Source organism: Nicotiana tomentosiformis, chromosome 1, assembly GCF_000390325.3.
Source record: "Nicotiana tomentosiformis chromosome 1, ASM39032v3, whole genome shotgun sequence".
NCBI classification, from domain to species: Eukaryota; Viridiplantae; Streptophyta; class Magnoliopsida; order Solanales; family Solanaceae; genus Nicotiana; species Nicotiana tomentosiformis.
The window spans coordinates 116903952-116927633 of record NC_090812.1 but is presented as its reverse complement, the minus strand read 5'-3'; the positions used below and the strand labels follow the sequence as shown (position 1 = coordinate 116927633).

The window sequence follows — 23682 nt, the reverse complement described above, 5'->3', positions numbered from 1 at the left end:
GAATGTCAACAAAGATCTGATTGGCCAAAATGGCAAGGGGCAATTCAATCAGAATTGAACGCACTTGCTAAAAGAGAGGTCTTTGGACCAGTAGTCCAAACACATGCTGGTATAAAACCAGTTGGTCATAAATGGATTTTTGTGCGAAAAATAAATAACCAAAATGAAGTTGAAAGATACAAGGATCGCCTTGTCGCACAAGGATTCTCACAACGACCTGGAGTCGATTATGAAGAAACATATTCACTTGTTATGGATGCCATAACATTTCGATATCTCATTAGTTTAGCCTTACGTGAAAGGCTTGAAATACATATGATGTATGTGGTTACAGCTTATCTGTACGGGTCACTTGATAATGAGATTTATATGAAAATTCCTGAAGGATTTAAAATGCCTGAAGCATATTCAAATTCTCGGGAAATGTACTCAATCATATTACAAAGATCTTTGTACGGTTTAAAATAATCTGGGCGCATGTGGTATAATCGCCTCAGTGAATATTTGCTGAAAGAGGGTTACATAAATGATGTTATTTGTCTATGTATTTTTATAAAGAAAATGGCTTCAGAATTTGTTATACTTGCTGTTTATGTTGATGGTATAAATCTTGTTGGAACTCCAGAAGAGCTCCAAAAGGCAATTGAATATCTTAAGAAAGAATTTGAGATGGAAGAATTTATCTTGGTCTGCAAATTGAACATTTAGGAGACGAGATCTTTATCCATCAATCTGCATATACAGAAAGGGTCTTAAAAGGCTTTTACATGGACAAAACGCACCCATTGAGTACACCAATGGTTGTTCGATCACTTGAAGTGAATAAGGACCCGTTCCGACCTCCAGAAGAGGATGAGGAACTCCTGGGGTCCTGAAACACCCCATCTCAGTGCAATTGGTGCACTTATGTATCTTGCTAATGCTACAAGGCTTGACATAGCATTTTCTGTTAATTTACTAGCAAGATATAGCTCTTCTCTTACACAGAGACATTGGAACGGGATTAAGCTTATATTGCGATATTTAAAGGGAACTCTTGATATGGGTTTGTTTTATGCTAACAAAGATAGTGCAGATCTTGTTGGTTATGCAGATGCAGGTTATTTATCTGATCCCCATAAAGCTAGATCTCAAACCGGGTACGTGTTTACATGTGGAGGTACTATCATATCATGGCGCTCCACAAAATAATCTATTGTTGCTACTTCTTCAAATCATGCTGAAATAATAGCTATTCATGAAACAAGTAGGGAATGCGTATGGTTGAGATCAATAATTCATTTTATTCGAGAAAAATGTGGTTTGGAATGTAAGAAAAGACCCACAATTTTATACGAAGACAATGCTGCATGCATAGCCCAATTGAAGGGAGGATTTATAAAAGGAGATAGAACGAAGCACATTTCACCAAAATTATTCTACACACACGATCTTCAGAAAAATGATGACATTGATGTGCAACAAATCCGTTCAAGTGACAATCCGGCAGATTTATTCACCAAATCTTTACCAACTTCAACTTTTGAGAAGATGGTATACATGATTGGAATGCGGAGACTTAAATATTTGAAACAAGGTTTTCATCAGGGGGAGTAAAATACGCGATGTACTCTTTTTTCCTTATTAAGGTTTTTTCCCACAGGGTTTTTTTATAAGGTTTTTAATGAGGCAGCGAGCAATGCGTATTACTAAATATGTGTACTCTTTTTCCTTCACTAGGATTTTTTTCCACGGGGTTTTTCCTAGTAAGGTTTTAACGAGGCACATTATCCTTTAATGAACATCCAAGGGGGGTGTTATGAATATATTATATTATGGATGCTCATTTAGTACTCCGTTGTAAATAAGCTTCCTGAAGAAGCTTATCCATATGAGGCTCCGCCGTAAATATGTTTATCCATTTAGTACTCCATTGGAAATAAGCCTCCTGAAGAAGCTTATCCTTTCGCTACTCCGTTATGGATAAATATTACCCATGGTAGAAGATTATCTATATGTGGCACAACATCTTAAAGTAGCAGCTTACACAACAGCTTACAAGCAGCTTACACAGCAGCTTGCAGCAGCAGCTTACAAGCAGCTTACACAGCAACTTGCAGTAGTAGCTTACACAGCAGCTTGCAGTAACATCTTCTTTTCTTCTATAAATAGAGGAGAATTCAGTTCATTATGTACATAAGTTTGAAGTTTGAATAATATATCAGTTTCTCTCTATACTTCGGTTTCTTTACTTTACTGTCTTTATTTTATAATAGTTTTACAAATATATTAAATAATTACTCATTTTTAATAATCTTAATTTATTGGCATTTTTATTTTTAGAACACAAAACAAACCCTGAATTATCCATTTATCTAAGTTCTAACCCGTTCACTGCCCACTAACCCGAATCTGTATCCGATATCCAGGAAACTAGAGGGAGTAAGCTACATCGCGGTTCATTTGATTATTATTATTAGCAACGCAGAATAATATCTTGCCCAAAAGCTCACTCGTGAATCAGTTCCCCCAAATCCCTGCCCTCTCTATTTCCAGTTCTCAAATTCATCCAATTCGTGTCTGTAAGTGGAGTATAATTAGGGTTAGGGTTAGGGTTAGGGTTCGGTGCTAAGAATCGAGTGCGGGGGCCCATTGGGAGCATACGCACAATGTACTCTGATCGGGTGGAGGCAGTAACAAAGAGGTCAATAAAGGATAGGCTTAACGGCAACAGTGCTGAGGATTTTTCTCGCCGGAGACAAATTGCCGGCAAGAGGTGTTAGCTTTTTCTCGCCTTTTCTACTTACACTTATCATTCACTTCTGTTGGCTTCAGATTTTTGTGATTTTTCATTTTTCTTCCTGTGCTACTGCTATCTTTGTACATTTGTGAATATGCATTTGTGTTAGATGTATTGTTTAGTCATTTAAGTTTGTTTTGTTCTTCAATCCAGTAGAAAATTTGTATCAAGATCAAAATTCCGCATCTGCTTAGCGCAAAGAGTGCTGTCTTGGTTATTATAGTACCATCTGAGATGCGTCTAAGAGCAGTTTTAAAGTTTTTTTTTCCCTTTTTTGCTATATATAGTAATAGTTTAAACTTATATTGGCTCACTTTTTATTACGATTTTAATTCCTTTGGGTGCAATTTGTTTAATTAAACGCGGTCTAGCCAGTTGAGTTCTTGTAATAACTCATACCACCTGTTAAACAGAGATATTGAGAGCGTGCTTCCCTTGTAATGGTTAATATTCTTCCTGAAAGTGTGTTGTAGCCTTTCTCCTTGTTGCATACTGCCTATTGCAATTCAAAACCAAATAAATGTGTTTTGGGGCTCTAGGCCATTGTAGATAGGACTATTTGCTTGATGTTCAAAAGCATAAAAGGACTAGCCAATCTAATGATTAGGATTGGGAAGAATGCCAAATGAAAGAGTTGAACTTGGTTCACACAGTCAAGCAGCAAAGACCTTTTTCTCTTCGGGAGCGTTTGTGACCGCTATAAATAATGGATCTTTCCCCTCGTGAAAGGCTGTTGGGATCAATCCGTTCACACCTTCTTGTATTCTGTGTGTGAGGATTGAACAAATAAAAGACCTGGACTTGGTTCACATAGTCAAGCAACAACGACCTGTTCTCTTCGGGAGCTTTCATGACAGCTATAAAGAATGGGTCTTTCCCTCGTGAAAGGCTATTAGGATCAATCCCTTTAACCCTTCTTGTATTCGTTGAATGAGGATTGAACAAAATAGCAAAAAATTGTTATTTACCATCTTGTCAAAGGCTCATTCAAGGCGCACTTAAGCCTTGAAGCTCAAAAAAGCTCGGGGAGGGTGCTTCACCTCGCTTAAGCTGCAGCTCAGTGTAGGCAAAGCACTAAGGTGTGCAGACTCATTGCGCATGAATTCTATCTTGAATTGAGTGGTACTAAACGATAAATATAATCGGCAAATAAGTGTATTAGTTGTTAAGGAAAATATCATAAATGAATTTATTACTTTTTTTTAATCTACATATATACTTTTATTATTTTTCCTTCATTGGACCTTTTTTTTTTTTTTTTAAAACTAAAACTCACAATTAAAGTGCTCTTTGTGCTTAAAGCCCCAACAGACCTAGAGCGCTTTTCAGAGCTTTTCGCCTTTGACAACACATGTTATTTATAAGTACTAGTGGTGATAAATAAGTATATGAGATTAATCATACTTATCTTTGCACCTTTTGAGCTTTGTTTGGTGGAATCCTATTAATCTTCTGGTTCAATTATTGTTATCTATTTTGCAGGCACAGAGAAGATGATGACAAATGGGAGCATGATCTTTACGAGCCTGATGAAGTTCCGGGATCAAGTATGGCGTTGTTTGATACCATTAGTTTATATATTACTTATTCATTAGGCAATATACATGTGATTGCTCCACTAATATTTATTATATCTTTTATGGGCTTTCATAGGCCAGCGAATTGGTACTAAGGATCTTCGTCTAAAACTCCAAAAGAAAAGTATCCAACAAGCTACTCAAAGTGTTAAGGGTTCCGTTTCTGGAGGAATGAGGGATCTGCGCGAAAAGCTCTCTGGTACTGTATACTCGCAAACAGTCGAAAACGTTCCCCCCAAAGCAAAGCTGAAAGTGGCTCCTGAGATAAGCAAACCTGTCAGGAGAAGTGTCATAGCTGAAGCTCCGGCCGTGGAGACAAAAAAAGTTGCCACCACAGTTTCAAAGAAGAAGTCCCAACAAAAGGCAAGAATATCCCTTGCTCAGATTAATTTCACCAATGAGCTCCTTTTCAATAGTATTACTTCTTTATCAAATAGTGATATTGCCAATAAAACCTGAAAATGCACACCCCGAGCATCAGTAGAAAATGGAGATTAACTACCGGAAACCTCCCACACAGAAGGGTAATAGAGTGCTCTAGATGAAAATAGCATGCGGCATGCTTTAAATTTACCATCTTCCTTTTTTTTTGATGAAGTAATTGTTTTCATTAACGGCATCAAGAAGATGCATAAATTACAAAAGAGTGTGGCAATTGTTAGCTCCTTACAAATGTTTATACTAGTACTAGGGAGCTAACAAAATTCAGAAAACTATCAGGGGAGTCAATAGGGGATAGATAAGCCCAGTTATACAAATATATGAAGCATCTGGCCTTGAGTTTGTGAGGAGAAGTTGATACTCCATCGAAACACCTGCTGTTTCTTTCATTCCAAATGCTCCAAAATATAGCTGTTGGTATCATCTTCCATACTTTCCTGATGTTGCTATCAACTTTCCAGTAACTTCAAGACTCAAAAGCATTCCTGATATTATATGGCATGACCCCTCTAAGCCCAAAGAGTGATATAAACATACTCCATAGATCAGTTGCAACAGGGCATTGAAGAAAAAGATGACTGTGAGTTTCTGCCTCCCTCTGACACATGTAGCATCTATTCACAATCTGAAAATTCCTCTTGGCTAAGTTGTCTTGTGTTAGACAAGCCTCATAAAGTGCTGTCCAGTTGAAACAGATGACTTTGTGTGGCAACTTGATTTTCCATATTAACTTCCAAGGCCATTGGTTAGTTATTACATTGTGAGTTCCTGCTAACTTGTAGGCTGCTTTGACTGAGTACTTTCCTCCATCTGAACTACCCCATTTGAACTGGTCAGGTACTAGAATGTTGCTTGAAAAATTGTTGAGTGATGAAAGAAGTCTGAGCAGATCCTCATATTCCCGGTCTTGCAAGTTCCTTCTAAAAGTTATGTTCCATGAGTTGCCTTCTCTGAACTGATGAACTGTTAAGTCTGGATCAATAACCATTTGAAAGATAGCAGGGTAGTCATTCCTTAGGAGTGTGTTGCCTAGCCATTTGTCCTTCCAGAATTTTATTTGTTGTCCATCTCCTACTGCGAAGTGGTGGTTTTGTGAGAACTCCTCCCAGAGTTTGCAGATGCTCTTCCAAACTCCAACTCCATGTGGTGCTCTAGATAGCTTGGTGCACCAGTGGCTTTGGGTTCCATGCTTGGCACTGTCAACTTTTTTCCATAGGCTCTGCTCCTCTTGTGTATATCTCCATAGCCATTTCATTAGTAAGCATTTGTTGTGCAAAGCCAAGTCCCTGACCCCTAGTCCACCTTGGTGCTTTGGCAAGATAACTTTAGACCACTTTACCAGATGAAACTTGTGACCATCTTTAGTCCCTTCCCATAGAAAGTTCCTTCTGATCTTGTCAAGCTGCTTCAGGACCTTACTAGGCATTGGAAAGAGTGACATATGGTAGGTTGGGATGCTATCTAGGACACTACTGATTAGAGTTAGTCTTCCACCCATAGACAAATACTGCAGCTGCCAAGAAGCAAGTTTCTTTTCAAATTTCTCAATGACCCCACTCCATATAGCTTCTGACATGAACTTTGCCCCTAGTGGAAGTCCCAGGTAAGTAGTTGGTAAACATCCAGTATTGAAGCCTAAAATTCCAGCCAAGTCTTCTAAATTATACACCTCATTAACTAGGTAGATTACACTTTTGAGCATGTTAATGTGAAGACCCGAAATAGCTTCAAATATAAGAAGGGTTAGATTTAGATAGAGCACTTGACTTCTGTCTGCCCCATAGAAAATCAAGGTGTCATCTGTGTAGAGCAGATGAGAAATATTGACTGTGCTTCCTCTCCCAACATCAAAACCTTTCAATCATTGCAGCTGTTTAGCTTTATCCAAGATCCTACTGAGTCCTTCCATTGCTAATATGAATAAGAATGGTGAGAGTGGGTTTCCCTGTCTCAATCCCCTATGTGGAGAGAAAAAACCGACTGGGCTCCTGTTGATTAGAATGGAGTACTTCACAGTGGAGATATTGAACTTGATCCATTTTAACCATCTTTTCTCAAATCCCATTTGCCTGAGAATGGAAATGAGGTAGGTCCAGTTCAGTTGATCAAAGGCTTTTTCTATGTCCAGCTTACATAGGATCCCTGCATCCCCTTGCTTTAACTGCCAATCAAGGACCTCGTTTGCTATTAGTGAAGCGTCTGTAATCTGCCTTCCTTGTATGAATGCATTCTGTTGATTTGAGACTAATTTGCCCATTACTTTCTTCAACCTTTCAGCTAGGACTTTAGCTATGATCTTGTACACACTGCCAATTAGACTAATTGGTCTGCAGTCCCTTAGCTCCATTGCCCCTTTCTTTATAGGAATGAGCGCAATGAAGGATGCATTACATGATCTAACCATCCAACAGTGCTAGTGATAGTAACTCATGGCTGCAAGTATCTTTAGATATTGCCTTAAGCACCTGTATAGAAATTTCTTTATTCCAGTTTGATAAAAGGAGCTTTTCTGGGCATACGTCTTTGATTTTGTTGTGTATGCATGTGCTGTGGGTAGGACGCGGTTCTGCACGCTGGACTCTAAAATGCTGCTGGAGTAACTGTGTCCCTGCAACATATGCATAGGGAAAATCAACAACCATACTGAATATCAATCAGCTGGGACATCTCTTCCTTTGTGCTAGCTGATCCTTTTATAGTGAGCTATCCTTACTCCAACTAGCCAATTGAATGGAAGCAGGAAAGATTCTTGGTAATATAGATGAATACAGGAATATGCTTGGTCGACATAAGGTAAGATCCTTTAAGTAGTGCCTTGATGCCCATGGATGATATATGCTTATCCACATGCTACTTTGCCTCAACTTTTAGTGTTTATAGAGTGTTTACCACATGAGAGTTACATGCTCTTTAACATCTGATTAGGGATTGATGGTTGAAAGAGAGGTAGGCAAACTTCTTACTTCGATACTTCAAAAGCAAAGGCCATTAATTTTTTGAATGATAAGACATATAGGCCACAAGCAAGGATTAAGGAAACTTTATGCTTTATACATGAGTGGAAATTCTGGCTACTAGATTAGGGTTGATGTCAGGCTGGAGCGCCAAAAAAGAGTTGTGCTTCTCTAGAATCAAGCCCCTATGTGTAGGGAAAGGAAAGAGAGAAGATATGGGAAACCAAACCAGCTTGCATATGGTGGGTGCATATGGGATAGTTTGGAGACAGAAACTGAAGATGTTTTGAAGCAAGAAAGAGCACATTCTCAGGCTGAAATACAATAGTATTTCTCTTTTGGATTTTTGGTGAAGTACGCAGGATGTTGTTTGATGTAAATAGACTTATAAATTTTCTCAGTGTCCTCACCGATTAGAGGTGTAACTCAGTTTTGTGTAAGTACCACAAATATAACATCCAACACTATCTTAGTGCCTTTATCTCTTACCATCCCCCCCCCCACAAAAAAAAAATCAGGCGTCTATGCTTTTAGCACAATAGTTTATGGCAAAGGTGGGTTGATGCCGGTGGCATCCTCAAGCTAGGGATTGACCTAGTACTTTTTGTTTTGACCAAAGTACTACTGAAATTAAAAAAAGAAAGAAAAACCTATCATAATGTGAAATGGGCAATATAAGGATTGACCTAGGGGTGACAAAATTAGCCCATGAAGTATAACCTCGCCCAAGTTTGGGCGGGTTGGGCTGTATATATTTTCATGGGTTGCATTGTGCATATTTTCATGGGCTAATTTTGCCTCCCCTAGGTCAATTTATATACTCTTTTCATGGGCAGGTTAATTTGTTTACAACCCAAGTTAAATATGTAGCCCAAATTGACCCATTGGAGAACTTGTCAAAATATTAAAAATAAATTTTTTTCTTGTTAGATATAGCTGTAATAAAGAAAACTTACTTTTATTAGTTTGGTTTGGTAATTAATCAAATCATAATAAAATAAAACAAAGAAATCAAAACTTGGTTACAGTTAGGCAGGTTGGACTAACGACAAATCATTGTTTAGCGCATTTTGACCCAACTCATCTCACCCCAAGTAACAGGTCCAATTTATTGATTCAAACCCATTTTGTCTCACTCAAATTCAGCCCAACCAGCCCATCTCTCATGGTTTTCACTCATTTCATTGACCGCTTGGCACACCCTTGGGTGCTTAGCTAGTTATACTCGTCAAGTGAGCATCTGGGCGCACGACTTGGGCCTACATAAAACCGTTGTCTAACGATGAAGTGCTCAACCTACATTACACTTACCTTCAAGGTTTAAGTTTCCTCCACCAGACTTTTAACAACATTGTGGCATGCACCATATCTCTGCACCCATGTCCAAAGTTTTATCCTTGACTACTTTGTGAATTTCACTGTCTAGGCATATCCAACACCTTTCATGCTTGGATTTGACATCTCAACTGTCATCTATGTTGGTTTACAGTAAAAGCAGTAATGGAACTAAAACCTGCTGTAGTGACTATGCATGTCAGTTTTAAACTTGGTCTTTGCGTAATCTTACTGTTACCTAAAAGACATCATAGAGATCTTATGTTTCTTTCTAGTCTTACCATTCAACAATGTCTTACAACACACTTTCACATGTTTCGCCGCATTGTCATTATTACCTTATTCTTCTTAAATGACATCTTTTGTGGTGAGTATATTGCATTTGATCCTTATTTATTAAGCTTCCTCGATTGTGCATGTGCAATTAGCCCCTCTGCTTTGCCTTTTTTACTACTGTATTATCACTGGTTGTGGCTCTCGATGTTCATTCTACTTGTCTCATGACTTTGGTATTTTCCCTTGATTTTATCATCTCACATAATACACTAAAAAGGTTGAAGTTTACGTAAGTATGCTCGTGCGCTGTTCCAGAGTACACTACATGAGTCTGCTCTTATATTTTCGATTGTACATTTGGTGCAGGCGGAATCAGTGGATAGTTTTCTACAATCATTGGGTCTTGAGAAGTATGCAATTACATTTCAAGCTGAAGAAGTATGTAAATTATTGCTGCTCGTTCCCTTTTTAATTTAGTTTTTAAGTGCTGCAAAAAATTACCTTCTCCCTGTGCTTTTCCTGCAGGTTGATATGGCTGCTCTTGTGCACATGACAGATGAAGATCTTAAAGCTATGGGAATACCAATGGTAAGTATCGTGATTTTGTATGAGAATTCTTTTGAAGATTGTGACTTCCTGTTTTTCATTTTCTTCCTAGTTATTTTGCTTATGGGAAGAAATATCATAATGGAAAAGCATCAAATTAGTAGGTGTTGAGTCACATCAGTCACATCTGGATCATTTGTCTTCGTATATGGTCTTGGGCAATCCTCATCTCTTGAGCTAGCTTTTGGGTTGGGTTAGGCCCAACGTCCATTTTCTTTAACATGGTACTATAGCCTAGGTTCATCCCAATTCATTGTTTACCTATGTTGGGCCCCCATCTTATATTGTCCACTCTCCAAATGTCTAGTCTTGGCGTGCGGGGGTGTTGAGTCCCACATAAGTTGGGAATTAAGAAATGGGTCTCCTTATATGGTCTTGGACAATCCTCACCTCATGAGCTAGCTTTTGGGGTTGAGTTAGACCCAATGTCCATTTTCTTAAAATGTATTAGAGCCAGCTCATTCATGATTTATCCGACGTTGGACCCCATCTTATAATATTCACGTTCCAGATGTCCAGTCCTGAGCGTGCAGAGGTATTGAGTTTCGCATCGTTGGGAGCTTGGATCATTTGTTTCTTTATATGGCTTTGGGCAATCCTCACCTATAAATCTAACTTTTGTGGTTGAGTTAGTCTCAATGTCCATTTTCTTATAGTAGGCATTGTTTGTCATAAGAAGAGAAATTTTACTATAAATGTTTCTAGAGAAGTATTTTTTCTTTTTTTTTTTGGTTTCTGTCTTGAAAATCACGTTGATTCGAGAGATTAAACTTTTCAGTGCTTACGGCCAAAGGATTCTTGAGTAGCACATCTTTGGATACAAATTTCAAAGTAAACCCTGACCACCCATGCTGATAGCTTGGACTTTCAGCCGAGATCTTTCAGCTGATACAATTATACAAATTTCAAACTTCTATAACCATTTGTTCCGTCCATTTCTTTGTTGTGAAGCTACTTTAGTGATCTTTTTTTTTCATCTTTAGGAGAAATCAAATGAACAATGATAGCGTTGAAGCTATGTTAGTGAAATGATATGGATAGCATAGTGTCATTTATTCCATGCTGATTGAAAGCTTTGTCCCTTTTGGTTGTTTCAGGGTCCAAGGAAGAAGATAATATTAGCACTGGAGACTAGAGTCTGATAATTTTGGGTTGCATCTTCCTTGCTGGCTTGGGTTTATTCATTGGTCTGCCATCCAACAAGTCAGCAGGCTTGTGGTTTAACTGTACAAGTCTGTTTCTGATATTTATTTCTTTTAAATTTTGGGTTTTATCAAGTCGGCGTGGTTAACAAGAGCTCGCAGTGTATCAGTACTACAACATTTAATGGTGGGCTGAGCCCTTAAGGGCATATAATTTAATGGCTTTTTGGTTGCTTGTCATGTTACTTTCGGATGCCAAATTTTGCTGCTTTGTCCAGCATCTAGTTCTCTCTACTTTCAATTCATTACAACTAAGTCTGGCAAGTGGGGCCGGTTCAGGCCTGGGACCGCGGCTCATGTGGGCTTTTGGGCCTAAACGGTCCTTAACCGGATAAGCCCGTGACCGTGTAGGTGGGCCGGTCCTTTACATTGAGCCCGCGAGACCGGGACTGGACCGGTCCTTGGCGGGCCTAAAAGGTCCCCAACGATCATAATTTTAAAACAAATCTGACCGTTTGGGATTGCAAAAGTCTGGCCGTTGGCCTTTAAAAAATAACCGTTTGACCCCCCAACTTTGTTTTAATCCCAAACTTTTTATAATTACACTTTTTTCCTTTTTTCAACTATAAATACTCCCTCATTCTTTTATTTTTCTCACAAAATCATCAATCTCTCTCTAATTTTCTTCTATAATTTCTACTATTGCTCACTTTATTATTACAATTTGTGAAAAAATTGTGAAGTTGGTGAATTGAAGTCTTCAACGATAATCAATTTTCAACAAGTTATTTGTCAATTCGGTAAATTCGTTCCAACTCTTAATTTTTAATATTATAGTTTTGTTTGTTTTATTTATTTTTTATTATTTGATTAATTACGATGTCTTCCTTAAAAAAACGTTTTGGTAAAAATAAGGGAAAATCCAAGAGTGGCGAATTTAGTGGCCAATTTGTTCCTCCTCCACTTCCCCTGGCTCCCCGACCCAAACCCCGTATCCGTCCTACACCTGCTATTCTTGATAGTGATAATAGTTTATTACAATTTATTGAGAGTCAATTTTGCCATAATGTTGGAGCTGGTGAACAATTAGACCATGAATTAATGAATACTCTTTATTCTAATCCAACTATTGATGAAAATGATGATGAGGAAATAGATTTTGATGAAACACAATCGGATGACGATACACCCACTAGTCCTGCTCCTGAAGTTAACCCAACTAATGATAATCCAAATGATGCCCCGTCTGACCCTCCTGTTACTACCCCTACTTTTTCTAGACAACGTACCAAACGGACAAAAACATCTATTGTTTGGCCATTTTTTACTCAACTAATTCCACAAAATAAGGCTAAGTGTAAAACTTGTGGCAAGAAGTTAGTTTTTAAATATTTTGGAGGTCGGGGGAGGGGGGGGGACTTTGGCTAGAATTGTTTTTAATCCTACTTATAAAGGTTTTCCTCGCACAATCGTAAAGAGCGATATTTATAAATATAAATGAACAATATTTGCGCTATTTATTTACTCATATAAATTGTCGTATTGCTATTATAACTGATAGTGGTAGAAGTGGTAATGACTGTGATTACCTTACTGTTACCAGTCATTGGATTGATGAGGATTGGATAAAAGAACTGCAGGAGTAAGAGCACTTAGTGCTTGGGCGGGTTTTAGGGGTTCTCAAGGTTGTACTACTAGTGATTTTTCACAACTAAATGAGTTTGAAGTTTATTTGTCACAGGGAATTGAGGAAGTGAATCCCGACGGCTCCTTTAATATTTTGGAATGGTGGAAGGACAAAGAAAAACACTTTCCGATTCTTTCAAGGATGGCCCGAGACATTTTACTATTCAAACTTCAACAGTGGCATCGGAGAACGCTTTCAGTCAATCAAGACTTCAACTCGGTGATTATAGAGCGTCTATGAGGGAGAGCTTGGAAAAATGAGTACTTTACAGAGATTGGATCTGTTCGGAAAGAAGAAATTTTGGACTTGCTGAATCACAACCAGAGGTAGACGAAGCTTACGAAGAAATGCTAGCTGAACTTGCGGAGGATGCTGCTTCGCTCGGAAGCGGCGATGATCAAGCTACTTTTCCGCCACCGCCAACAGAAATTCCTCTGGACCTTGATGGATTTATGAAGTTTGTAAGAGATACCATGTAACTTGTATGAACAAAATTAGTATGTATTATGTAACTTGTATTTTCGCACATCTTGATTAGTTTCTTTTTCTTCTCAATGGTGGTATTAGTACCTTGTTGTGCTCATTCCATAGGGGGAGGAAGACTAAGAAATATATTGCCATGTTTTTTTAATGCTATAATAAAATTAGAACGCATTGTTTTGAATATCTCTTTACAATATTTTTGTCTTTAAATTTGAATTAAAAAATTTAGGTCACATATAATTTACAAGGAATCGCCTTAGATATTTTTATTACCCTTTATTTCTCTAACTTCTATAATTTTATTTTTTAAAAAAATATCCGTTGGGACCACTTAGGCCCACTTAGCCCGGGATCGGCCCACTTAGCCCAAGACCATTAGTTCGTGGGCCCAGTCCCGGGTCGGTTCCTACAAAAAGACCGTTAAACCCAAAAACCGCAAAGCCCGTTCAATTTGGAACCGGCCCACTTAGCCCGTTTAGGCCCACTTGTCAGCCTTATTTACAACTGTTATTATTTGTCCACTTCTCATGACGATAAATCAAGGAGAGACCATGCTTCATTAACGGTGAAGTCTGCCTTTTTTACTCGCTGGAAAGGTCGATTTATTCGACGGTAGTCCCAACCAGCACCCTCATAATATTCTCTAATATTTTATTACTAATCTGTGCTTGCCGTTGTCAATGCTGAACACAGTGTGTAAGCTCCAATTCGTTTGTAATTTTCCTCTGACCGAAAAATATTAAATGGGGAGATTGGTGTACTTGTTCCTTTTCATAGCAAAAAACCACTTTTTAACTTATAAAAATAAAGCCAGAATGATTTCTTTCTGCAGCATCACTATGGCAGAGAACGTGGATAGCTGATGTCTTATCTCAGAGATAAAAGTTTAGCCATGAAAAATGAGCCTGCACAAAGCAAACTTTGCACTGCAATACATGGCACTAAGCTGGCACCAAAATAGATACCCGTGACTGTACCTAATCATTGTGAAACCTTTTGTACAAAATCTTCAGGCTGTAGTACCTATCTCAACTATGGATCCAAAACTTCTCCAGAACTTGTACACTACCATAGGAGTCATTTCCAGTCAAACCTCAACCTTTTTAATGTGGCCACCTTTGCATTTGTCCATTTCATACCAGTTTTTGTTTCTTCTACTCTTCAAGATTTGGATGCAAGCCAGCTGAAGTTGATCTGTAACTCCAACATGCTATTCAAGTTTGGCTTTCCATGCAAGGAATTTTCTGTTTTCTACTTTATATCTTCTCCATTCTCTAATGACTGCAAGAAGCACATGCAGTGAAACTGGCAGAAAGAATGGCTGCAGAACAGAATAAAACACAAGTATAAACATTTATTTCCTCCATCCAGACTAATCTCCTTGTTGGACTAAATAATGGAATGACAATAAAATGCAAACTATCAATTACTATTTCGTAGAGAAAGAATGCTGATGCCCTAGTTGCTTTTTCAAAGGAAAGAAACAGAAGTGGTACTGAGAATTGCAAAATGAGTCTGATGCAGCACTTCTCATTGGAAATTATATCAATGCAAACAGCAAGTAAAACACAACAACTTATTATGATGCTTCCCAGGATAAATTGGGAATCGACTTGCAGAAGGTATATAAGAGTTCAGTTTTTCAGATTTTTCACTATGGCGACGCAGATGGAGCGCCTAAAGATAACTGCAAGTTAGAATTTTAATATTCAATTAAAAGAGTATAGAGGCAAGCTATGTGTTCACAAGCCATTCACAGATTATAGACATGATCCGAAATATTTCTTTAGATCAAGGATACATATAAAAATCCTTCTTATCACATCCCTCTGTTCAGCAGTCAACACACATTAAATGTTACTTCCAAAAGGGTCGTGCTTTTAATAATTGCAATGAGAAATAGCCGATTGAGTGGTGATATGTTGGTTGTCTTTGTTGTGTTGAGTGTAGACATAATCAAAACAGAAGACATGCAGAAGCATTGTCTGCTTCACGTGCACTTAAGCCCTACTAAATTGTATATTTAATTGTAGACGATTAACCTATGAAGATGAACACTGAGCCAATGAAAGTGGGGTTGTATAGTTGTTTGTTAACAGGTATAACCTACTAAAAGCAGATGAATGCTGAGTTATATTATATTTCAGTGTCATGAAGCATACCGAATACACAGCAAAACAGTGCTCAAATGAGTAGTAGCTCACGGACATCATTGATGGATGATAGAAGGCATCCTCTGCTAAGGCTCTTGCTTTTCTTGAGGAAACTGATAATAAAGGGAACAATTTTTAGTTTTTTTTTTTTTTAAAGAGAAGTCCATAAAATAATTACAAGTTGAAGTCATGTTGTATTACTAATGCAAAGGTGAAGGTAGCATACCAGCAGAAGCATCAGAATATCCTAAAGACACATTGCTTAGGGATAATTTTGCAGCTTCAAGAGAATATTTTACCTGTTCAATTACTCAGAATTGTGAGTGCTGAGAATTCACCAATAAGTTAAACCAAAATCCACAACACATAGCAGACATCTTTTCTTCGGAAAAGAAAATCCATTTTAGTTTCATTAACTCAGGAGAAAGCTAGATAAATAATTAGGGGTCAAATAAATATTTCATATGGGAAACAAGAAGTTACATTTAAATTTCGAAATTAGATATTTACAACTGAAAGTATGAAGCTACTAAAAAGTCATGGATTGAAACTCTAACCTGTTTCCCTATTTCATCCATGATGATCATCCTGGGAAGGGATTGAACCTGGATAGAGAAAATTGTCAAAACCAAGTATAAAGTACGCAAAAAGGGCTAGCAGCTGATGACCTACCAATCGAGAGAGAGATCCAAGGGTGGTGCCACACTGAAGAAGATTGAAGCATGTGTGATGCCTAGATAACACATCCAACTCCCTAAAACAAGAGTTTTTAGAATACGTATCATCAAATACATGTCCACAGGATATGTACATCTAATTAAAAAGCAAGTTAAACTAGAAGTGTCATCGTCGAAATCAAACAATTGTTTCGCAAACAGACATTTATATAAAACACATACTGACATTTGCAAAGAAAAAAAAAAGGATTACACAAGTGGTCAATATCCGAATGATTTCTAAGAACCAAAATATGCAACTAGGAGATTCTGAGACAAAACGAGGAAAGGCTGATTCTTTTTGCGACTTGATACACTATTATCCAATAGAACATGAAAATGGGAATGTTTCTTATCATATATGAATCTACTTAGATCAGTGGTTTAGTTTTATTTAAGCAAGCATGCAATATCTTTAAGCTGTTTCATCCATTCCATCTTTTTCATCCTAACCAGTATCTTACCATTCTGCAAAGCCTTTTGCACTGGTTAAAAGTACAGATGTGGCAAATGCACCAACATAATGGTTCTCGGACTTTAGACCAAATAGCTGGCGCAGCTGTCCCATGAAAACTTCAGATATCTTCTTCAAGTCCTGTTTCAGGACATGCATTTCTCAGTCTTAAGTTGTTAAAAACCATCCAAAAGAAACAAAGACATGGACATGATCCTACTGCTTTCTTTATTTAAAGTAAAGGGCTTCATTCTTGGCCGTTCAAGTAGAGACTATACCATAGAATGTAAAAAGTTGCCGTATATCCTTTTTATATCAGATAAACACACAAAATAATAACTCAAAAGGAAAGAAATATGAGACAGGGAAGCATCATTATAGAAATTGGCAGTGCCACTAATCATTTGATGAGAATTATCTAAATCTCACTTTCTCATTTTAGATTCATGATCCAGGTAAACGTATCGTGTAAAATTCACACATGTAGACAAACACAAATATGTAACATATGCATAAATGCCTATGCAAGCTACATCAACACGCCTACATGCTCAGGTAGCCAAAACAACAATGATTTAAAGTGGAATAGAATACATGATTGTAGGTGCAGAAGACACTTCAGTAACGACATAGCAAATTAAAATTCATGTGAAGAATGCATAGAAATATGTAAAGCATAGCAACACTCCTCTTCCTTTTCAGAAAGTGAAAAGCAGAAGACCTCAAAGTAAAAGGTCTCTATACTTGTGAACAAAAAAGATCTCCACGTAAAAGTTTATCTTACTTCTCAAAAAAAAAAAGGAGATTCAAAGTAAAAGATTCTCATGTCGAGGAACTGTATATCCTTAAACTTTTCTCAATGAGGCTCATTCTTCTCGACTTTTTAACTGTTAGACACCATAAAGAGAGGCTTCTTACCTCAGAGGAAATTTTGTGCTTGGGAAGATGTTGAATTTGTAAATTCTCTGAACAGGCCGGTGGATTCCAGACAATAATACCTCCCCACATCTGGAATCGACTGTATTAGACCGCATGATATATGAAATGGCTAACAGAGTCTTAAACATGTCTACAATAAATTTGATACTCACTGGAGATATAAAGCCATTTGCCATGGATATCTCTCCATTTGGAAACTGCAACTTTAGAGGGCACTCTTTTGCAGATGGCACATATCTGGCATTGAGAAAGCAAGCCAAAATGTCACTATATAATGCTGAATTTAACCAGCTTAAATTTGAAAGAACAAACAGTTAATGTGACTGGGTTTTGCAATACATAGTGCTCAAGCATCTCATTTTCTTCTTTTTCAGCATACATATAAGAAGTTTGACCTTAATCAGTAGCGTTGCACAAGATTTGGCAGAAAAATTTCCTCAAAAACTTATCAGATGCAGAGCACAGTGCTGTTTCTCTGCCTATACAAGTTTATTCAAGTCAACAAGTTCCGTTGAAAAAAAAGGGGGAAAATACTTTAGCAAGTAAATGCTAATGATATTCCACATACTATAATGTCAGTCCATGCATATTAATATCAGTGCAAAAGCTCCTGCATGTTATTCATTGAATGATATATCCACTAAGAAAAAGGGGTAATGAAATCAAAAGCATACAGCACAAAATGCAGGACTTTTGACCGCCCTCCAGCTGCTGTTGAAGTATCCAAGTGCCATTCATTTGAATTTACCTACAAAAACTCAGATAATATACAAATTAGAATAATATTTGAATTTCTGTCCTTTTATTTGGATTTTTTTGTGTGGCTAATCCATCATGTTGACCATCAATAAGAATATCATATTCATAGTAATTGCGTTAACTTACAAAGAAAGGAAGATCTTTTGTACTGAAAATATAGCTACCCTGCTTGTCATCCCAATACGAGTATGAAACCTTTGGAGTATGATACAGAACCTGCATACAAAAGAGCTCAATAAGTATAAGTTCAAAGGAACCAAAGAAAAGACAGACTTTAAGTGATATAAGAATATAAAGGCTAGACAGCTAACCTGGCTTTCCACACTAATATCAGCCACTGGTCTTAAAGCATCGACAACAGGAGCCAGCAGAATCTCATCTAACTCCTGAAAATCCCTGCAGATAGATGATAATATTTTAGACAGGGACGGCTGTAGGCTTTAAGATTTGGGTTCAGTAGAACCCAATAGCTTTGGCCTACACAAATTATATTCAGAACCCAGTTGTGCACTTGAGATCATTGTCCTAGAATCTACAGCCCATAAAATTCAAATCCTGATCCGCCTCTGATTTTAGATGAGTAAAGAGATACTAATATATTTGATTGGGTATTAGTTCAAACAAGGATAAACATACATTTGTGAAATATGAACTTTAGCTACCCAAGTAGGCTACAAACACATTAATCAATACACACTACATTTTAATTCATAGAAGTAACAGAACCACTGTACAATGACACGAAGAAAAACAATTACTGGCAATGAGACACAATGTCATAAGTAAATTAGGATCTAGCTAAAAAAGAGAGAGCGGGGAGATTACCAGTCATAAACCCAATCATGCGGATCAGAATTCAAAAGACTGAATGAAAGCACGACCTTGCCATCTGCACCTACTGGCATGAATTCCCCACGAATTGATCCTTCTTCCTTCCCACCATTCACAAACACTTTGACAAAAATCTCCGCCATCTTCTCAACAGCTTTCTCCACAGAATCTTTTCCTACAATCCAAGCATGCCTATATTTTCCAACAACAACTCTCATCTCCTCCTCATCCGCATTCCTCTTCACCACCACAACCGTATAAAGTTTCCTATTCTTACTATCCAACACAGACTCCAAATACTCATCAAAATCCTCATCGTTCAGCTTATCAAATCCATTCAACGCTCCGCATTGCCATTTACCTACATTTTCGCTTTCACTATGGACACAGTTGGAACTGGAATCAACTGTTACTGCCACGGTATAATTGTTTCCGCACGTGCCACAAGCTGGAGTATCTTTCGAAGTCAATTTTTGCATATTAGAATTGATCAAAAGCCCTAGCTCATTTATATCAGTAATGTCATCGAAGTTTATAAAAACTGCTCGAAATTGGCAAGGATATTGCAATGGATTCTTCTCCATTGCTGATGATAGTAAATCGATGTCTTCAAATGGCAATGGCGCTCGGTAAATTTCGATTGATTTTAGTAAGAAAGGCAAAGCTGTATTATACATGAGAAATAGAAGAAGAAGTTGTTACTAGTTTTGAAAATGAAGTTTAAATATAACAAAAAAGGATATGTAAGAGTGTTAGGGTTACCGATGAGGAAAGAGAAGAAGACGGTGAGAGTGAGAAATAGACGCTTCAATCCAGGCTTAGTTTTACGCATGGTTTTAGGGTCGAAATCTGATGCCTCTTCCGACATAGTGTTAGGTGGATCAGAGGAGGAAGTTGGCGCTTCGGAGATCTCCGCCATGGTTGAATCCTTAGGAGCTCCCTCAACCGGCATCACAGTGTAAATATGGCGAAGAAGAAAAGTGAGGAAAGATTTTACTTATTAGTTGTACCAAAATGTTGTAATTGTCATATCAATGTGCCGTCTTAGCTCAGCTGGTAGAGCGCATGGCTTTTAACCATGTGGTCGTGGGTTCGATTCCCACAGACGGCGTTTTCTCCTATGGCCTTTCAACCTTTTATTCGTTTTTTGTTTCGGGAAACAATTATATTTGGATTCTCCTTTCACTTGTTGTACCGGTGGATTTAATTTTGGAAAAGAATAATTGGTTTTAGAAAGTTCTTGTGTTTAGATTTGGATAAAGATTATTGATACAGTATCAGTCATTCAGTATCACTAAAATATTTAAACGTGAAAAACGCATGCAGTTTCAGAAGTATTTGTTCTGAAAATTTGTGATGTTAAGGTTTAAATATAATCTTTTAAAGGAATTTCGAGGTATATAGGCTAAAAAAGGATCCCAACTAATTTGGGACTGAGACACAGTTGTTGTATGTTTCCCTCCAACACGCTTACCTGCTTATACAGGCAGTTGTAGCAAAGACAAGGACTAAAGAGGTGAACTTAGATTCCCAGTGGGCATAAATGCGCTTAAAGAACTTGTCACCACAAGACCTCAAACCTCTCCTATTGGGATGCAGAGATAGTGCATTGATTTCTCAAATCCATGCTGTTATGGTATCATCTGGGTTGTTTTCCAGTGGAAACTCCAATGCCCAATTAATATCATCCTATGGTAGAGCGGGTGATCTTGAATCTGCCCACAAACTGTTCGGTAAAATTTCCCTAAGGAGAGTAGATTCTTGGAATGCGATGATCATTGCCTATTCGAGGAATGAGTGCCCCGTTGAGGCGGTAAATGTTTATAAACAAATGGTTCTCGAAGGGGTCAAACCTGATAGCTCAACTTTCACCGTGGCACTTAAGGCGTGTACGATTTTGCAGGATTTGGAGGAGGGTGAAGAGATTTGGGAAAAGGTGGTCGAGTGTGGTTATGAGAGTGATGTCTTTGTTGGGTCCTCTGTTTTGAACTTGTATGCAAAATGTGGTAAGATGGACAAAGCAGCAATTGTATTTGAAAAGATGCAGAAGAGGGATACTGTTTGTTGGACTACGATGATCACGGGTTATGTACAGAGTGGGAAAGGGAGAGAGGTTGTGCATTTGTATCGGAGGATGCAAAAGGAAGGCATGGTAGGTGATGGTGTTGTTATGCTGGGTTTGATGCAGGCTTGTGCTAATATTGCAGACACGAAATTGGGTTTGTCAATTCATGGTTATATGATCCGCAGAGCTCTTCCTATGGATGTGAATATGCTGACTAGCCTAGTTGATATGTATGCCAAGAATGGAGAGTTGGAGCTAGCTACTCGTGTATTTCGGAAAATGCCCTGTAGGAATACTGTTTCTTGGAGTGCTTTGATTTCTGGCTTTGCTCAAAATGGCTTTGCTGCTAATGCTCTTCAGCTGTTGATAGAGATGCAAGTGTCGGGGTTCACACCTGATGTAGCTTCACTCGTAAGTGCACTTCTAGCATGTTCTCAGGTTGGCTGTTTAAAATTGGGTAGGTCGATTCATGGTTATGTTGTAAGGAAAGTCATTATGGACCAAGTCCTAAGTACTGCATTGGTTGACATGTACGCTAAATGTGGGCTCATTTCTTGTGCCCATGCCCTTTTTGACCACATCAGTTCGAAGGACTTGATATGTTGGAATACGATCATAGCGTGCTATGGGATCCATGGGCATGGAAGAGAGGCACTTAATCTTTTCCACCAGATGAAGGACAAGATAGAACCAGATCATGCAACTTTTGCTGCTCTTCTTTCAGCTTTGAGTCACTCGGGATTGGTGGTGGAAGGACGGCATTGGTTTGATGTCATGGTCAATGAATACAATATTAAACCTTCTGAGAAGCACTATGCTTGTTTGGTTGATCTTTTGTCTCGAGCTGGTGAAGTTGAAGAAGCTAAAGATATCATCATTTCTATGGAAATGAAACCTGGGCTTGCTGTTTGGGTTGCCCTTCTATCTGGTTGCCACAAGCATAAGAAGTTTTTGATTGGAGAATTGGCAGCAAATAGGGTACTTGAATTAATTCCGGAGAACACAGGTACTTTAGTATTAGTAGCAAATTTCTTTGCGGCAGCAAAAATGTGGGATAAAGCAGCTGCTGTGAGGAAGGTTATGAAAAAGGCAGGGATGAAAAAAGTGCCTGGCTACAGTGCTGTGGAGGTAAATGGAAGACTTCATGCTTTTCTTATGGGTGATACAAGTCACCCTCAATATGAACAAATAATTGGACTTCTGCGCAATCTGGAGAATGAGATGAAAGCTATGGGCTATGTGCCAAAGACTGAATTTGTGTTGCAGAATCTTGAAGAAGAGGCCAAAGTGAAAGTATTGTGTTATCATAGTGAGAGACTTGCCATTGCTTTTGGACTCTTAAACACTGCACCTGGAACCAGGTTGCTTATCACAAAGAACCTGAGGGTCTGTGGTGACTGCCATGAAGTAACAAAGTTTATCTCTGTTATAGTAAAAAGAGAGATTATTGTAAGGGATGTTAAACGATTTCATCACTTTAAGGATGGAATATGCTCCTGTGATGATTACTGGTGAATCATGTCTAGACACGCAAAGATATTTCAGGCTGTGTGACTACTGGATATAAACTAATATATGGGGAAAAGTTATTTGTTGCTGCCTTGGCCTTCAATAAGAGGCCCTTCACCTGATAGCTGTGTTATGATCTGTAGAATTTATAGACTGCTATCGTCTTGTGAGAAGCAGGATACTTTTCCCGCCTGTTCACCGTACTCCTGGAAATCTTTTAGCTGCATTAAAGATTAGGAGTCGTCTGGACTTACTTCCTAAAGTATCTCTTGTTAGTGAACTGACCCATTGCATGATGTTCGTGCACCTCTTGAGTGACCACTATTTGTCAGATTTGAATGGGATTTCAGGACATCCTATAGCTTCGATCACATTCTAACAGAGGAACCACTTCTAGCAGGAAATAAGTTGCTTCCACTTCTTCTGAGAGAGGGAAGCAAATGTTTAACAAGCTCCCAATAAGGCAGAGTGGTGTCTTGAGGACTTGACTTAGCTGCTGATTTCACTCTCATGCAAGCCCTATCAAAATGGCAAATTAAAATGCATCAGCATCAGCGGCTAACAAAAGATAGACTGCATTAAATGGATTTTATCATGGAACATCAGCGGATAACTAGCATAGTTTTTAAAGTCTGATTGCTCGCCAACTGTGAAGATTGCTTTGTATTTCTGCAGAGTTGACAGATTGATTCACTGCATGATTAATAGATGAACTGGAGTTTGCAGTTTGACCTCCAACGAAAGAGTGGGTAATTTTCTATTTTCAGTTGCAGCAACTAAAATGCAGTAAAGCACTCATGACACAGTTAATTGGGCTTACTCCTAAAGATTTCCTGCTTTTCTTCACTCTTCCATTTTTTCAGCACAGAACTAGCCAGGCATTCTAGACTTTGTCCTTGGTGGTTACTGCTACTATTGAGTCTGAGCAAGATGACTTACATTGTCAAAAGTCACAATCAAATACATTTTTATTCCT

General features: G+C 38.1%; 3 protein-coding genes and 1 non-coding gene across 5 annotated transcripts; 3 read left to right on the top strand and 1 right to left on the bottom strand.

Moving 5' to 3' along the window:
• Nucleotides 1–2387: 2387 nt before the first annotated feature.
• Nucleotides 2388–11350, top strand: LOC104087253 (uncharacterized). The gene is made up of 6 exons (XM_009591669.4): nucleotides 2388–2755; nucleotides 4262–4326; nucleotides 4433–4719; nucleotides 9729–9800; nucleotides 9888–9950; nucleotides 11066–11350. The coding sequence occupies exons 1-6, from the start codon at nucleotides 2649–2651 to the stop codon at nucleotides 11108–11110; spliced, it is 639 nt and encodes a 212-aa protein (XP_009589964.1). The 5' UTR covers nucleotides 2388–2648; the 3' UTR covers nucleotides 11111–11350.
• A 2698-nt stretch (nucleotides 11351–14048) lies between these two features.
• On the bottom strand, nucleotides 14049–20118 carry LOC104104087 (uncharacterized). 2 transcript variants are annotated; one of them, XM_009612081.4, is made up of 13 exons: nucleotides 19895–20116; nucleotides 19127–19796; nucleotides 18613–18697; nucleotides 18428–18517; nucleotides 18217–18290; nucleotides 17695–17779; nucleotides 17522–17611; nucleotides 16614–16744; nucleotides 16106–16187; nucleotides 15991–16038; nucleotides 15660–15732; nucleotides 15443–15546; nucleotides 14049–14601 (listed from the first exon to the last, which is right to left on the bottom strand). In XM_009612081.4, the coding sequence occupies exons 1-13, from the start codon at nucleotides 20082–20084 to the stop codon at nucleotides 14491–14493; spliced, it is 1833 nt and encodes a 610-aa protein (XP_009610376.1). In that variant the 5' UTR covers nucleotides 20085–20116; the 3' UTR covers nucleotides 14049–14490. The 2 variants fall into 2 exon arrangements, with proteins under 2 accessions (XP_009610376.1, XP_009610378.1); XM_009612083.4 differs by lacking the exons at nucleotides 15443–15546; nucleotides 15660–15732 and having other exon boundaries at nucleotides 14404–14601; nucleotides 19895–20118.
• Nucleotides 20119–20170: 52 nt separating this feature from the next.
• TRNAK-UUU (transfer RNA lysine (anticodon UUU)) lies at nucleotides 20171–20243 on the top strand. The gene has a single exon. It is a non-coding gene; the product is annotated as a tRNA-Lys (tRNA).
• A 305-nt stretch (nucleotides 20244–20548) lies between these two features.
• On the top strand, nucleotides 20549–22864 carry LOC104104088 (putative pentatricopeptide repeat-containing protein At3g25060, mitochondrial). The gene has a single exon (XM_009612085.4). It carries the CDS (start codon nucleotides 20676–20678, stop codon nucleotides 22710–22712), a length of 2037 nt encoding a protein of 678 aa, XP_009610380.1. The 5' UTR covers nucleotides 20549–20675; the 3' UTR covers nucleotides 22713–22864.
• Nucleotides 22865–23682: the final 818 nt, after the last annotated feature.